At 44.0% G+C, this 15,271-nt stretch overlaps 1 protein-coding gene across 6 annotated transcripts in view; it reads left to right on the forward strand.

Moving 5' to 3' along the window:
- Dmrtc1a (DMRT-like family C1a) overlaps positions 1-7,396 on the forward strand; it is a 30,439-nt gene extending 23,043 nt beyond the window's left edge. For 2 of the 6 annotated variants that reach the window (XM_087598924.1, XM_087598927.1), the window contains 6 exons: positions 3,847-4,004; positions 4,292-4,347; positions 4,571-4,707; positions 5,486-5,546; positions 5,728-5,877; positions 6,863-7,396. In XM_087598924.1, the coding sequence (XP_087455050.1) occupies positions 3,847-4,004; positions 4,292-4,347; positions 4,571-4,707; positions 5,486-5,546; positions 5,728-5,865 (550 nt within the window). In that variant the 3' untranslated portion in view covers positions 5,866-5,877; positions 6,863-7,396. Of the gene's footprint in view, positions 1-2,044; positions 2,143-3,846; positions 4,005-4,291; positions 4,348-4,570; positions 4,708-5,485; positions 5,547-5,727; positions 5,878-6,862 lie in introns of those variants that run through there. The other 4 variants (XM_087598923.1, XM_087598926.1, XM_087598925.1 and 1 more) reach the window with 3 other exon arrangements.
- Positions 7,397-15,271: the final 7,875 nt, after the last annotated feature.

The raw sequence follows: 15,271 nt of genomic DNA on the forward strand, positions 1-15,271 counted from the left end.
CCCTTTTTACAGATGGTTGTGAGCACCAGATGGTTGGTGGGATTGAAATTAGGACCTCTAATAGCAGTTAGTGCTCTTAACCCCTGAGCCATCTCTCCTGCCCCAGGTGTGTACCTTTCACTCAGTGAGCCGAGATACAGACTTTGTGAGTTATTTTTGAAAGCAATGACGTTTGTGAGCAAATGGGCTTTGGGACTAGTTGGCTAGTCCCCTCCCTCTGCATTTCGCCCTGGCTGTTCTACAGGAATTGAAAACAAGGGTTTGGGATTTGAAAACCTGCTCTCTGCTCATACACCACCTCTGAGAGGGTCCTCCCTCTCCCAGGAAGAAAGGAGGAGGGTCAGCTGGCCTCAGCCAAGCATATTTTAATTCACTAGTTTCAAGTGTACCGGAGACTATGTTCTTTAAAGGGGGAAACCTTTTTCGGTGTTTCTATAGGCCGTTTATGTTCTCTTACAGGGAAAATACACTCCATAGTTCAGTAAAACTGCCTGCTTTTACCTCAGGGTAAAAAGAGCAGCTGTGCTCTCTCCTCCCTTCCAGCTTTGCCCTGAGGAAACTCTGTTGCAGTAACTTCCAAGGTCACCAGGAAGTGAAGAAACCGTCATTATGTGGAGAGCAGCCTTGCTTAGTTGGAGGCAAGGTTACCTCTTGTGGGGGTCTCTGGTCTTGAGGAGCTGTGATTGGGGGGATACTGTTTGTGAGCATGATTTTTAAAGCCCCTTAAGTGTCTCTGTAGATTCTTTATGTGTGTGTGTGCCCCACACCCTTCACAACCACTGCTCAAGATATTCAACTATGAAGCTTTCTTAGAGGACAAGGGTCCTTGCTGTATGGCAGGCTCTGGGAAGAGCTGCCATCTGTGAGGAAACACACTCGAGTGGAGACTGCATTGTAACAAATGCCCCTGCCCAGAGCAAGCATCATTGATTCAAGGAGGGAACACGATCGCTTTGGGGGCAGGTAGAATGATTCTATCTCTCCCCTCTCAGATATTCCCACCCGCATCACCGAAACATCATCCCCAACACTTCTTAAGTTGATGTGAGTACGGAATGTGAAAGAAGTTTCACAAAGCCAAAGAACATTGGAAAGTATGCCAGCATTTATTTCAACATCACGGGACAGGATTCTTCGGAGAGTAGGGACCTGAGGTGCCGAAGGTCTTGATCACTGTGCATGGGTCCCTGTCTAGGACTCCCGTGGTCTCAGCCTTGGGTTGGTCAGCGTCCTCTGCTGAGGAGGAAACAGACAGACAGGTGGACCCTTATTACGCCTGCTGGAACTGAGAAGAGGGCTCAGGTTCTGTGTGGGGGAGAGCAAGGGAGACAGCCTGGCAAGCCGCGAATAGAGAGAGAGGCAAGGGCTGGCTGGGGTCCTCACCTGAAGAACTTGGACATGCTTGCCAGGGCTCTCTAGAAGCGGCCCCTCCATCTCCTTCGTGGAGGAGCAGGCTCCCTGGTCCCTCTTGGGCTGTTGGATGAGTTCTCCATGGTGTGAGCATAGACCACACTGTCCTGGGAGAAGTGTATTGGGTTTCTCCTAATCTGAAAGTTAGAGTTAAGGTGGCACTCAGTCCCAACATGGCTGCTGTCCACAACCACATATGGGTACTGTGTTGTGCTTCCGCACAGCTGTTGGAGATGCAGAGGCTCGAGAATAGGGGCTACCTGTCTTGTTCAGACCAACATGGAGGGTTTTTCATCCCACATACTATGAGCATGCAGACTCAGGAGGTGGAAAGAAGGGGCCAAAGATCATGCTTCCAACAGCCTGTCTGATGGTTCCAGGGACACCTCACTCTAGGACTTCTGCTCACGGATCTGCGTAGCTACCCTCTACGCTGGGTGTGGAGTTTCTGTCCTGCCCCCTGTGTAGCTCAAACCCGCCCTCTTCATAGCCCAAACTCTGCCCTCTTCATAGCTCTCAGCTCCTCTCATTGCCTGGTTCCTCCCTCTTTCAGCCTAGAACACTGTGCTCAACCAGTGGATACATTTCTGGTGTGTGGCCTGTGTCCTAAATCCCTCCCCTCCGAACTTTCTTGTTACTTGTCTGCCTTTCCTTCTTCACTCTGGTCAGCTCAGCAGCCTGAACACACGTTCCACTGGCTGAACTGAAAATGCAGAGGCCTTCGGGTTCACGGTGAGTGGTCCTTCTGTGGGGTGCTCTTGAGGCCTGTTTGTGGTCTCCTCCTCTAATTAGGACTATGATGTTTCTCATGGCTCTCAGGATGTTCTGTGTCCAAATGCTTTCTAAAAGCCTGGAGTTTGTGCTGGGCATGGCGCCCTGAGGCCATAGGGACTTGTCTCTAGCCTTCCTCCCTGAGGGGATTGCAACCTATAGGTTGCGTACATAATTGCTCCCATGTGACTCCTTCTAGTGGAAGGTGGGTGTTGGAAATATTTTGGGGCCTGCGGGGCTTCTCCAATGGGCAGGGCAGTCGTCATGATCCAGACAAAGGTTTTTAAAGTTAGCAGTTTAAACGTAAATCTTTGCCTTTATTTGAGGTAAGTCTTTGTGAGCCATGGGAACAATTGAGGTGTATTTGCTTTTAAAAAAATTTTCTTTGAGGGTATCTGCTTATCTCAGAGGTTTTGCAGTGTTGTTTGTGGTATTCCTTTGAATTCACTGATGTGTATGTTCAGTCCCATGGTGACTCCATGCTGTGGCGCTTACCACCATATTGTATACTAATTTTTATTTCTGGAGTTCACTCCTCCATCTTTGTTCCTCCTCCAAATGTCGTCAGCCATTTTGGGTCCTACACATTCCCATAGAACTTCGAGCGATAACTTTTATTTTGTTAATGATTTCAGCGAGGGACAGTCCTGACCTTTTGATGAGCTTCATACTTTCTCTTATTTTAATTTTTCTCAGCCAGATTTTAACAGTTTTCTCTCATTGAGTCTTTCAGTGATTAGGCCAACATTCCCATCAGATACGTCGTCTATTTTACTGTTATTGAAGACTGTATTAAAACACCTTGAGCAACTAGTTGATTGAATTTTAGTGGGTTTTTGTATACTAAAATTTTCAATTAGTAACCTCGTACAACATTTCCGCCATTTAGGGGATGACTTTTATCTGGAGTGTATATTATTTTCTGTATCAGCTATCATGTCACTTTTAAAGAAGATAATCCAGAGGTGTTTTTTGTTTTGTTTTCTTTATGTTTAGTGGAATGCAATTACGTAAGCAATTCCTTACTGATCAAAGGACAGAAAACAAGTGCCTGGGAAATGTTCAGCCATAACTGGTTTATCTGTATCACATGTTCTCCTCTCCCCCACCAAGGCTCGGGCAACAATTGAAACAAGAAGCAGGATGTTTGTGAGACACAAAAGACAAGAAAGACTAGGTCAAGACAGCGTGTTCCACTTGTGTCAGGACCACTTTACTTGTGAACTCATAGCACGTAACCAGCAAAACATCAAGCCAGTCAATAATCTAGCATGCTTTGGGAAGGGGCTCATGAATCTCCACATGTAACTCAAGTGTTATAAACTATTGATAATTGTTGGGCTTAGGGAGAACCTGAGGTGTGGCCCTGGTGTTCCTATGTTCCTATGGATGGCCCCACACCTAAGAGCACAAATTTAAGGCAAGTTATGGTGGCTGGTGCAACTTGGGAGATTCAAGTTAGCCCCAACTCAGTGGCAGATTGCTTTGCTAACTGTTACAGCCATAGCATCACCATCCAAATCAGGAAATAAAAACATTTATGCCTCTTCAAGTGTTGGGAGTGTCAAAATTATGCCTTCTTTTCCTGTGTATAGTATCTGGGAAAGGAAATAATCAGGCTTCTATATGTAATGAACATTAGATATTAAATCCCCTCTACTTTAGGGAAGTACGTAAAGCAGTTTCTGCTGTGAGTGCCTCCAAGAAGGAGCAGGCCACACGGGTAAAGAAACACGTGGTTCGGAGACAGAAAGGGACTATGGCTGCTGCCCCTAAATCGCACGTGCATGTCAAGAAATTGACTGTGGAAGAAGGAGTTCGCAGTAAGTATCTTTCACTCAGTGACATACCTGAACTTGTAGGAGGAAGCGTGAATTGTTCTGTGACCTGTCCCATCACTGACTTTCATTGTGACTTTCAGCAAGAACTCTCTGGTGTGTAAAATAAAATCAGTGTCAGGTACTAAGTATTTACAAGAAGAAATGATTTGCCAAGTGTCAGGGAGCTGAAAAGATCTATGATGACACTAGAACTCAGTATGGGTTTTGGCTATTTTAGTAGGGATGGTGGGGGAGGAAGCACCAACTCATACATGATTCTTATTTTACAGCTGGAAAAAACAGTGTGCACCAACTCCAGGCCCAGGTTGACACAGCAACTCAGCAGGTAAGAAGAGTCTATTGCTTAAGGGGAATTTCCTCATCGCCATTGCCCAGAATCTTTCCACTATATCCCAGAGAGAGTTTCCACTTCCAATTATATGGCCTACTCCTCTCGTGGCAAATCAAAGATTGAGTGTTCTTATTTTCATCTAAAACTATACTCCTTCTTTAATCTTTCTATAAACATCTGGGTGCCTGATTCTCATCTTTGATTTCTGCCACTTCAGGAGAGCTCCCAAGGGCCTGTGCTTCTGAGCCAGCTCCCAGAAACAACATCTGTGCCATATACTCCAGAGACAATGGGGCAACAACTGACGGTGTCCCTTTCTGGGGAGCCCTATGGGCCCTCTGCCATGCCAAGCATGTGAGTAGACCAAGAAACATGGAGTGTCCTGTGTTTGAGAATTCCAATGTTGTGCTTAGTGCCACGGAAGGTAGCAACAAGTGGGTGAGAATAGGAAGTTAGAGGTAAAGGAGTAGGGGAAGGAGAAGGCAGCATCTCTGGCAAAGAGGCAAGGACAGAACACTCTCAGAGTTGACATCTGTCTGGATGTGCGTCTATTTTTCAAAGTCTCTGTTTCCCAGCAAGTGTAGCATAGTCTATATGTATAGCATTGGAAAGAGGACTACCACAAGGTCTACCACATAGGAGCCCCTCAAAAGTGGTGAGAATGTTATTACTTTTTGACAGACAGAAAGAAGGTCCTGTTGAACTGTTGGAGTATTATAAAGAGGGTCATGGGGCCTCAGGGAAATGCCTAGAGACCAGCAGAAAAAAATTCCTGGAAATAAATCTAAATTGGCTTTCATGGCTTGAGGTGATTAGGTAAAATGGAAGCAGGATGGAGCCTCTCAAAAGAATGGTCCTCACATACCTTCAGTCACTTTCAGACTAAAACATCTTCATTGTAGTCCCTAGAGGAAAAAGCCAGTACAAATTGTTTTCTCAGAGATGCAGGAAAAAGAGGGATAGAAGGAAAATGTGTCTGTCAATAGGAGGAGTTTATCCAAAGTCTAAGAACAAATACCCACGCAATCATTTGGATTCCCACACCTCTATGTTGCAAATCTTTGCTACTCTGTCTACTGATAGTAGATTTCCATGAGAACTTTTAATCCGTTGGCCTCTCCTCTTCTTCCAGGTGCCCAAGCCTGATTCTTCAGCCCTGTGCCACCACCGACCCGATGCTACTGCAGCCACAGGTCCTGGCAAAGACTTGGGATTCAGAACAATGGGAGGCAACAGCTTCTGGGGATGGGGACACTAGTAGACCAAGGGAGGTGGGGGAGCAACTGGGAGAAACTAGGTGCTAGAGGGTCACTTGTCGTAGGGGAGGACACATACTTTCCTAGTCTTCATTCTACCATACCCTTTCTTCTACAGGGCTCCAGTGCCTCCAACCAGGCTTCAGTTTCTGCCACCTTAGAGTGGCAGGAGATGCTGGAGGCTGCTGAGGCTCTGCTGGCTCTGAAAAATTCTTCTCAGACACGTCACCAGCCCTGTGGCATGCCCGGTATGTAGGGTATTTGGGAGGTAAGAGGCTGTGTGATGAGTTTTTGATCGTTGGGAACCCAGTGTTGGTGGTTTTAACCAGCTCAGAACCAAACTCTCAAGTTCCTAAGTCTGACTGGAGAGATGGTGCCTTGGGGTCACTCAGCAAATCTTCAGGTTGCTGCCATCTTTGTTCAATAACCAATGGCCAGTGTCCTGACATCAAGAAACAGGTAGACCAAGGTCCCTGAGATAGCAGAGTTGACAGTATATCAAGTAGAAGGATTAGAACTGTGTAATGGCTCCTCCCCATGCATGGTTGTGGTTGTGTCACAGTCCACTGTAGACTGAGAAGGACTGAAAGGACAAGCCCAGGGGATAAGAGTCTGAAATGGATACTGACTTAGAACATCCTCATGGAGATATGATATGGAGCCTAGGCAGTTGTTTCAGGTTAAATTTGACCAGTAGGTTTTAATTTCTCACTCAAACATGAAGGGCTTCATGAGTTCAGAGGAGTATTACATGACTGGGAAGTCTGAGATGAAAGGCTGCATACTGGTGAGACAAAAATACCAAACTGGTTTGTGAGTGGGAAGGCACTCTGGGTGGACATGCTGGCACAAAAGACAATTAATGAAGCTAGAGAGATTGTCACTGAGGTCTAGCAGGGAGTTTCATGTAAGGTGGACCAGCAAACCTGTGGGGTGAGGAGTTTCCTTGACCCAGTAAGGATCATGTCTAGAGACCCCAGGTTTGAAAAAAAGGGATGGCTGGCTGTGACTGAGGGATGGTAGAGCTAACAACAGAGATAAAGGGTTCTGATGGGGATGGGTACATTCTGGTCTCACTGAAAAATCCAAGATTGTGTCACACACACACACACACACACACACACACACACACACGCACGCACGCACGCACGCACACACACACGCACACATACACACACACACATGGTGAAGAGAGAGCTGAGCGGAGTATCACATACATAATTTGGTTCTGGACTTTGTCTTTCTGTCTCCAGGTACTGCTGGAGAGAGGGGACTGCAGCTGCCCAACCCCTCTATGCCACCAAGGCCTGCAAGCTCTGGTTCGCTGCCTTCTGGACATCTGGATTGCATGTCCCTCTTGACCTAAGAACCCAGACTATGAGGCCTCGCTAAAGCACTGCCTGATTGATTCCTGTTTCTGAACTTGCAAAATGGCTCCTGTCCAAAGTGCTTAATGTGTTTTTTAAGCATTCAGGTATTTTATAAGCTTTCAGATCCTTTTTATGATGTAGGGCAATTACTTGGCTTTCCTATGTTCTTTACCCCACCCCTTATTTCTTTGGAAGCTGGGGCTTTTTATGTGTCTTATAAAATGCTTTGTGCAATCTAATATGATCAATCAATCAGTGGGTTCTGAGTGGTATCAAATGCCAGTGTTTTCCTTTGTGTGCACTCACTTGCACACATAATTGTGCACTACTGTACTTAAACATGCATGTGGAAACATGAGGATTTTCACATTGCATCTAGATTTGTGTGTTACCAAAAATAAATAATTTTGTAAGGCATTAAGTAGTATGTGTTTTTTATTAAGCGACATATCAAGGAAGGGTACTTTGTTAACCAGTTAGCTCAAAATCAATTCTATTAAAGGATCAGGCAACAGGTTCAAAAGAGCAAACATCAGTCACAATGTCTTTTATTTGGTATCCAAGTCAACATTATGCAGTATTCAATGGGCTCTTTCATCGTCACATGAAATTTTGTATCTGCCATTGTTCAAACTCAATGCAGAAATAGAGACCCCACCAGACAGACAGAAATCTCAACCAGACTTTGTTGGATACACTCATTCTCCACCTTTCCTTCCATGCCTCTTCTCATTTCACTGCAAGTTATTGATAATATATATCCCTACTCTTATTCCCTTTTGTCCTGATGCCCTATTAACCAGAATTCTGATATTCTCCATCGGATGGTAAAAAAAAATCAACATGAAAAAGTAGGATATGGAGCAAGACTGAAAAAACATTTCACTTCTCTTCTACTTCCTTGACTAGTTTAGTTTCATGGACAAATGATCCCTAAGTCCATACTTCCACAGTGACAAATGATTAAAGTCAAGTATTCCTTAAAAAGAACCAAGGTCTTGCTATACAGTGGTATCTTTGACCCATGTTGGTCCCATAGCTGAGTTAGTCCTTCTGGATTTGTAGTTACCACTAGGCAATGTTTGCAATTCTGAATTCACAGAAGTATGGTATATTGGTATTTAACTTTTATCTGAACTCCATTTAAAATTTAAACTCAGATACAATATAAAGAAGACATTTGGTTATACAAACACCATACATTAAACACTCTCTATATAATGATGGTCAAGAATACGTGTACTCTAAGACTTGTGAGAACTGTGGAGGTTTGTTGAGAAGCCATAGCACATAGGCCATGATAAAAACAAGATAGAATTCTAGCTATAGGTGTAGGATAATTCTCAAGCATGTATCTCCATGCTCCTATCTCTATTATACATACTGTTGAACAACCAGGAGAAATCTGGAACACTTATCTCCTGTACTGGGACTGACATGGTAGACCGGCTGAGAGATTCAATGTCCTGGGTTATTTAGCAGCTATATGACGAACTAGATTCTATCTTGCCTGACATGGAAGGCTTCAGGAAATTGGTTGACAGTTGGAAGCCACTCGTAACAGAGGCCAGCAGCATTTAAGAGCTGCAGGCCTAAAATGCTGGGAACCGGAAACTAGGAAAAGCTATACAGGTAACTGAACCTCTGACCCACTGGCAGCAGTCTTCCTGTACGTTAAGCCAGAACTCAGAACTAGGAGCGACCTCATGAACAATTGAAAGGAAACACAAAAACTGTATTGATAAGTAAGAGAACTTTGACAGATAGTCGAAACAATGTTCAAAAAACAACAAAAGTGAAGACAGAAGTCAAATATATACCAGACTAGTGTCTGATATTTTTTGTTTTTTTTTTAATTTTCATTAGATTATTTTATTGTATGTGTCAGTGTTTTGCCTGCATTTATGCATATGTTTCACATCCATAAACAGTGCCTGTGGGACTTCAGAAATTGGCATGGGATCTCCTGGAACTACTGGTAAACCACACATAGATACAAATGTGGAGAATCACCATACTGGGAATTGAGTGCAGGTCATCTGTAAGAACAAGTGCCTTCTCTCCAACCCCTACTTCTTAGTTTAAATTACATTATAAAGCTACACTTATCACACTATTCTGGTATGTGCATGCACAAAGACAAACAATCCAGAAGGACAGCATAGTGCTCAGGAATAAAACTTCAGCCATATTGGTCAAATGCTCTTTGACAAAGGTGCCAAGCCCACTTGGTGAGAGACATTATTGCCACAAGATATATTGGAAAGCCACATGGAAATGATGCAGTTTTTACATCATCTAAAAATTACCTAAAAAGACTTAAGAAGGCACAAGAAGAAAAAGAAGAGTTACTGAATTAAAATCTGTCTGCCTTTTCACAAGGTGAAAGTGAAAAATATTCCTGCTGCTTTTATATCAGTCCATCTTTGATTATGGAAACAATTGGTTTGAAAATAATTTAATTTGTGATTCATTGTGATTGAAATAAACTATTTTTAGAATAGTTTCATATTTATATAATAGTTACTAGTACAGTTCGTCTCCAAATTGGTATAGCAATATAGCTATCACGTTTGAAGTGGCGTTCACAATATACATATATGCTTACTGATCTCTTTGTCAGCACATGGAAGAATAATTTGAATGATTGATTTATTATCTGTATAAAGCAAGAAGTACAAAACAAAATGAGATACATAACACCTACTTATGTGGGTTAAAATCCATACCAATAACAAATGCACCTTTCAGAAGAACACATACAAACAAAACGCTAGAAATGCAAATCCTGGAGCATTTGCATACTTGTTAAAGGCAAATGGCATGGTGAATAATAGGACTCAATGAATAACTAAAGGAAAGGGCTGCATTGCATAGTTTGAATAGAACCTTGTGAAACATATATTATTCGGTTTTAATTTAGTCCTCAAAATTTGAAGCCATGGAATCTAAAAAAGCAGACAATAGAAAAATATAGAATTGGAATTCTTTGCCGAGCAGCAGTTGATGGTATAATTTAGTTCATCTTCCCCACTGAGGCAAGCCATAAAATCACTGCTGAAAAATGACAGGTAGAACCTTTCAGGTAAACATCTGGCAGGGGTAAACAGTTAGACATTAGGTTCATACTAGGTATTTGATAAGCTGAGTGCCTTATAGGGCTTCATGAACTGCCTTGAGGCCAACAAGACAAAGTATCCTGAGCCTGCCTATGTTCTACTGTATGGAGCATGGAGAACATTCACTGAATCAGCACTGGGAACCTCAGGGGATCTTAAGAACTTACACTCTGACGGCATATGAAAGTGATTGAGTAGAGCTGTGGCCCTAAACCTGCAGGAAGCAACAGCTGAACATCTCTGGATGAATCGAAAAAGGAAGCAAACTTTCAATGACATTTTATGAGTTGTATTAATTACTTTTCTCCCACGATAATAAAATACCATGACCAAAGGAACTTACAGAAGAAGGGGTTTATTTTGGCTCAGGGTTCCAGAGGATTAAGAGACTGTTGTGGCAGGGAATCATGGCAGCCAGGAGTTGATGTAATGACTAGGGCAGGAAACTGAGGACTCACATCTTAATCTTTAAGGAAAAGCAGAGAAAGCAACTAGAAATGGCCTGAATGTTTACATTCTCAAATCCTGCTCCCAGTGACATCCTTCTCCTGGCAAGGTCACATCTTCTAAGGTACTGGAACACTGCTACCAAATGGGAACCAAGGGTTCAAATGCCTCAGACTATGGGGAATATTTTTCATTCAAACCCCCACATTCTAATCCCGGCCCCCATAGTTTCCTGGATATATAAAATTGCAAAATGTGTTTTGTCCAGTTTCAAGGGTTCCCAGGGTCTTAACACTGTTTAAAAATCTAAAGGCTCTACTGAAACTTGAGACAATTTCTTTGTTTTATTTCTCCTTATTTTGTTTCCATTTATCCACCAGTAGCCTCAATAAAAGGGACAGATTTGTACTCTCTATAAATCACTCTACCTTTTAAAAACACTTCTAATAGATTCTTTGTGAATTTCACATCTTGGAATCCTGTTCTACTCATCTGCCATTTCTATTCACCTGTCCACACATCTTTATTTGCAAATATTCATTGCAAAAAGGATCTGGATTGAGACTTCTGGCTTCCGCTATGCTATCAATACTAGATCCTCCCTGGGACTCCTCTCAAATATTCTTTTGTTGCCTTGTGTCATGGAGGTCGTGCAGCTTGGTTCTGCAGGACTTGCCCCTGCAAGCACTCCAATGATGTTGGGATGGGCCAACTCAAAGCCCTGGATCTGATCCTGAGTGATAGCTGAGCTGGTCAGCCTGCCAGTACACCACTAGGACAAGATCTCCAACACTGCCCCAGCTAGCTTACCCAACGCCAAAGCCAGCAAGAGGCAGGGCCAGCTCTTCCACTGTTATGTTTGAGGAGCCAAGAAACCCACAGCTATACTTATGCCAGTATGGCCAGCTCTACTGTGTTGCACAGGTGAGGTACAGGGCTCTTTCCCTCCTAAGCCGTACAAGTGGTGAGGTGCTGGGCCAGCACTTCTGCTTTGATGACCCAGAGGCCAGCTCTCCCACCTGCCACAGGTGGTGAGGGACAAGGGGGATAAGTGTATCTGTCCTGTGCCCATGCCCCCTCACAGAGGATGAGTGGCTGTGTGAGCTCTCCCTTAGGCCTGCCCTTAAGGCCTGCTTACACAGGGCCCTACCACCAGGGTCAGCTATACTGTGCTGCCCGGGAGATGTAGGGCTCACTCTCCAGAGTGCTGCAGCCAGGGGATGAGAGACAGGACCTCTCACACTCTCATACTATTTGGACCAGCTCCAAGGCAATTTCATAATTGCACCTCGGTGTAAAATAAAAAAGGCAAACTATTTTTTTGTGTGCAACATAAATGTCTCTTGGACTGGTCCTACTCCCTGTATTTAGTTAGCTCTCTTTGACTGATGTCTCATTACCCTGGCATCTCCAACATGTTGGGATCTCCACAACCACTCATGTCTTTCTTTCACAGTTTCAGGTAATGGCATCACAGGCCCCCGAGCAATGACTCCAATACCACATATTGCCTGCGCTCAGTAGCTCTCTGAAGCGAGAAATGAAGATTCCATAATCATTTTAATCAGAGTTTGGATCACTGATGTCATTTCTCCAAGAATATGGTCTCTAGTAATGATTCTGAGCTCCCAACGTGGCCAGGTCTTATCTGAGTTCAAGAGCATATTAAATAGAGGGAATAGACTTAGGCATGTGACTCCCAGCCCAGGTCAGCATTCCCTGTTCACTAAAGACTGAAGAGGCCTGGGAGGTCATGCACAGGAAGGAATGATCTGAAAGGGAACGAGGGCGTGGGGATGGATGACCTCAGAGCATTTTGATGTATAGATATGGAGGCTGCGTGCCTTCCAGTCATGAGCTCAGAGGAGAGAGAATTCCATAGCTGTGGAGGCTGGGAAGGAAGGCCGAGCCCTGATGACAAAACCAAACCAAAACAAAGCAAACCAGATCAAACCAGACCAAAGCAGAACAAACCAAACAACAAGGAAGAACAACCTGATGAAGGGCGTTAGTGGGGACCACTGTGGGTGGTCGAAACACTAAAATGAAGAACAATGAGGGAAAATTGACTCTCTGCTTCTCACAGAGGTCTGGGAGAAATGGTGATGGACACTAGGCCAGAAAATCTAGGGGAGGAGTGTGAGGAGGGGCAGAACGTCCCTTACCCAGTGAGGATCCTATCTACAGACCCCAGATTTGACAAAGTGGTATTTTGGTGACTGTGACGGAAAAATGGTGGAGCCCAAATCAGAGATAAGGGGACGTGTCTGTTCCCAGATGCAGGGACAAACCTTAGGTTGGGTGCGTCACCAAAGTGGGAGGGTCTGCCGGGTGACGACACATATGTGATTTGGCTCTGGCCTCTCCTTTTGTGTTTTCAGGTTCTGATGGAGAGAAGGGGCTGCAGCCTCGTAGCCGCCACCTACCACGCTCAAGGGCTGCCAACTCCGTCTCTCTTACTGGAAGTCTGGAGTGCATGTCCTTCTTCACCTAAGAGACCAGAGGGGGAGGTCTCACTACAGCACTGCCTATTTAGTATCTTGTTTCATCTAAAGGAACAAGTGTTTTTAAATATTTTTATTTTTTGCAATGAGATCTCACACAGCGAGCCTGGACTTGGATTCAGTACACAGCTGACGATGATTTTGAACTCCTGATTTTTTTCTCCACCTCCCAAGTGCTCAGATTATAGGCATGTTTTACCATGCCTGGCTTTCTACAAATTATCATTAAGTTTTCAGGAGTTTTGTAAGCTTCCAGACCCTTTTATCGTATAGGGCATTTACTTGAGTAAGGTTTGAGGTTGCACATCTCTCTCTCTCTCTCTCTCTCTCTCTCTCTCTCTCTCTCTCTCTCTCTCTCTCTGTTATTCCTTTGGAATAATTGCATTCTGTGGCTCGTAGAGAAAAAAAACAGTATTGTGTGCTCCAATGTGACCAATCACTGGGATTCCGAGTGGGCTCGGATGCCAGCATTTTCATTTGTCCTGTGATTGTTCACTCGCTGGCACACCATGTAATCATTCATGTGGAATCACGAAGACTTTCCAATGTGTCCAGGCATGTGTAGAGGGGCAAATAATAAACATGTGCTGTAGGCTCTGAACAATGTGAGTCGTTTTTTAAAACACCATAAGACAAATATCAAGGAGGGTTGTGACCTCCACCAAGTATGCAAGTAGACAAGTCATTTATTATTTAATTAACTATTGAATGAAACTTCCAACGTCCATGCAGCAGGCATCGGGTAGAAGGCTTTCGCAAAAGCGCCCTTTATTTGTTTCCCAGGGTAACGCACAGAAAGATTGACAGGAACGTTTTAAAGCCAGACTATTCCAGGTCTTCTGTTAATGTTCCAAGCAGGTGAACTGCGGGCCCCACCAGGCAGACAGCCAACGAACTGGCCACAGCTCGATGTAGACATTTTAGTGTCCTTTTACTTCTGTCCTTTCTTCACTGCCTCGTTAAAAAAATCAGGATCTCACTGTGGAGTTCCAGCTGACCATGAGATCACTCTGTACCTCAGGCTCACCTCCAAGGATCTTACCATGATCTTTCTGACTCAGCCTCTCATGGCTAAGATTGCAGACATGATTTACCCTGTCTGGCTTGCTGCTTGTATTTGTGATGACACGTGTTTGAAGGTGACGCTATCCAACACCACAATTCCTTTATTTTCTGAGGCTCTGAGAAGTCAGGCTTCTTACATTCCCTGTCTGCTGGCCGAGAAGCCAGCCTGTGAAATAACCGAGGATTTGGAGAATTAAGCTGGGCTGACGTCCATCACATACCTTCTTTCTTCCTTTCATTCCAAAGTTTGTGATCCTCCAGTGACAGACGAATGTGTCCCCATGCGCCTGCAGTGGTATGATGTCAAAGCCACGCCTTGTTTCCACAGTTAAGTGAAAGGGGAAATGTATTTTGGTAGAAGAACATAGCATAAGAAGAGGAGGGAAGACAGAAGGAGTAACACAATAGACATTTGGGGAAAGTAAGAGACTGATGTCCCTGGACCCTTTGATTTTTTCGAGGCCTGGTGTCCTTGTATCAGAGGTCTTCAGATCTGACAATCTCCCGTCCAAGGTTTTCATAATGAGTCTCTATCTGGAATATTTTAGTTCTCTTTGCATCCCTGTGTAAATTTTCAGTGTTAAACTTTTGGGTATGTCTCCCCTTGTCGTGTCCGGTCAGAGTTCACAGGTTTAAAACCTCACGTCTGTTCTGTTTTGACCCTCATACGTTTTTGACTCTCATACGTTACATGGCGTCCATGGTTAGGTCTGACCATATCCATCATTTCAGAGCATCATTAGAGTGTTTTGATTTGAACAGTAAGTGTTGAGGTAAAACCATCTCTGCTGTCATACAGGCCGAACACAAGCTTTCTAGGGGAAAGGGAGTTCAAGGCGGTAAATTCTCTATGCCCCTCACTTGCTGAATTTACAGTTCCAGCCAATGAACTCCCAAGCTGAGAGATGTTTTTAAATTCAAACTGCCAGAGTAACTACTATATAAACATGAATAATAGTGAGAGGTTGAAAATAAATAGGGATTGATGAATTTTGACTACACGTTTCTTAATTTACGGTATAGCGGACACGGTGGTGACCTTATATAATTTAGATTATAGTGATTGCCTGCGTGTAGGAATGACACTCGAGCGACTTAAAGGTTATCACTTGACTGTTGTGGTCCAGGAAGAGCCTATCCCACTTTTCCCCACAAGG

Source organism: Rattus norvegicus, chromosome X (genome assembly GCF_021556685.1).
Source record: "Rattus norvegicus strain SHRSP/BbbUtx chromosome X, alternate assembly SHRSP_T2T, whole genome shotgun sequence".
Lineage (NCBI taxonomy): Eukaryota > Metazoa > Chordata > Mammalia > Rodentia > Muridae > Rattus > Rattus norvegicus.